The sequence below is a fragment of the Fragaria vesca genome, linkage group LG3, assembly GCF_000184155.1.
Source record: "Fragaria vesca subsp. vesca linkage group LG3, FraVesHawaii_1.0, whole genome shotgun sequence".
Taxonomy (NCBI): Eukaryota; Viridiplantae; Streptophyta; class Magnoliopsida; order Rosales; family Rosaceae; genus Fragaria; species Fragaria vesca.
Genome location: NC_020493.1, coordinates 19113089 through 19115043, shown reverse-complemented (window position 1 = coordinate 19115043; position 1955 = coordinate 19113089). Strand labels below are relative to the sequence as shown.

The 1955-nt window shown below is 39.9% G+C and overlaps 1 protein-coding gene across 1 annotated transcript; it reads right to left on the bottom strand.

Moving 5' to 3' along the window:
- Positions 1 to 202: 202 nt before the first annotated feature.
- LOC101312333 (F-box/kelch-repeat protein At3g06240-like) lies at positions 203 to 1504 on the bottom strand. Its single transcript, XM_004295932.1, has one exon. The coding sequence runs from the start codon at positions 1502 to 1504 to the stop codon at positions 203 to 205; it is 1302 nt and encodes a 433-aa protein (XP_004295980.1).
- Positions 1505 to 1955: the final 451 nt, after the last annotated feature.

Here is a 1955-nt window from a genome sequence, read left to right as displayed (position 1 = left end):
CCATAGTTTCTGAAAATATTTCTTCCTTTTTGGGAGGAACTAGTACATAGGATTATGAGGCTAATATATAATAAAGGTCAGTTACTTGCTTAGTTAAAAGGGTCTAAAAACATGTGGAGAAGATAGAGAGATGCGCACATATATGTGGCGGGAAGTCTGGGGAACCACTACAACTCTACAAGAGACCATACATATTGACAGTTTAAAACGACTTGGCTGCTACTGTCATTGCTTTTAACCTAGCTCTTTCTAAATAAAATTGGACTACATAGACAAACATACTAGACAGATCGAGAAAGCAAAGAAAAGACTCACGAAAACAATGACTTGGATCAGATGTAGTCTCTACAGCAGCACTGCCGGTTACTGGTGAAACTAAAGTCTCAGTGTAAACGAAAGCTCCAGCACTCAATTGAGTATGAGTCTTGGTAACAGTCTTGAATGTATTTTCCTTTGGATCATATAACACCAAGAAACGTTCACCGTAATTAGTAACCACTAAAACTTGTCCATCCTCGAGAATGCAAAGAGGCTGCACGGAGACATGCCTGAAATCTCCAGGAAAATTCTCTGTGGAACACCTTATCACTGGAGTCCAAGATTGCTTGACCCCATACTCCTTCATCAACCAAATTGTGGTAACATTACGCCAGGAAAATGCGTGATTAAACACACAAAGACAATTTTTAACTACACTCATTTGTTGAATTTCACAATCGGGTAATGGGATCTTGTCATGAAACTTCTCCTCCACCAAATCAAAAGACAAAAGTACTGTTCGGGGACAGTGCCCTGGATTCCGTGTTAACCAGTGTAAAGCTCCATTCAAAAAGAAACCCCGACCTGTTATGTCAAGAGGATTGTTAATAATGGGGAGCTTCTTCCATGAACTCGTTTTTAGAGCAAAAACGTAAACGGTGGTTTCTTCAAACACTATATGATTTATATCCCCTACTATGACCTTGTAATCATCAGTAGCAGAATCATAACCAAACCCACAAAATTTGAAACTCATACGATCAGGGTTGCATAGTTTAGGAATAGTTCTCGGTAACTTCCTGGAGTTCCTAGTACATGGATTCCATAACATAAAGTATCCTCCATCTTCTTCTTCTTCGACTATAATACATACCAACCCATCGCAACAACCCACAATACTACAAAGAAAATGATAGCGCGGGAGCTTCCGTACCGGAAAATCAAGAACTCTGTTGGCAAAAGAACCATCACTGTGATCCTTCAAATCCTTCAGTGCTTCGTAGTCCAGAGATTGCGGAGGGTACAATGAATAAAGCAGCCTTGAGGTGTTCTCGGTGATGCCCTCTTTTGAGTAGCTCAAGTGCTTCTTTGTGAAGTAAGGATCGGAGATCAGAGCACTCCACCACTTGGATACGCACCGGAATCGCACCACAGATTTGACTGGAAGCCTCGCCAGAATCTCTGATATTATTTCGTCGTCGAAAAACTCGATCTGAGCTCCCTTAGAGCTTCTGTCCTCCGCCATGTTTCAAACCCTAAGAACCAATTTTGCTGGAATAATAGGGTGATCTGGGCGGGGACCCAGTATAAATATGAGTACAATTGAACGGTTGAGATTTGAGACTTGCTTTAGTAGATTGAATATCCACACGTTGGAGTTTAGGTTTTTCAATTTTGTATCTCCATCTCCGATCCAATATAACCGGAGCTAACCCAAATATAATCGGAGTTAAAATAGGTTTAAACCTAAAAGACTTCTAGAGAAATTGACTCAACTATGTTTGAGGAAAATCTAAATTTTACACTCATCTATTGAGTGTTCGCTAATGGACTTTGATTATGAGTGTAAAGGGAAGCACACTCATGCTGTGTTCATTCATAGTCTTTTATAGACGCTATACATCAACTGATTGTAGAGATAGACTTTACATGAGATTAGAGTCTATCTCTTGATAACAGAAAGAAGAGGGAATTAC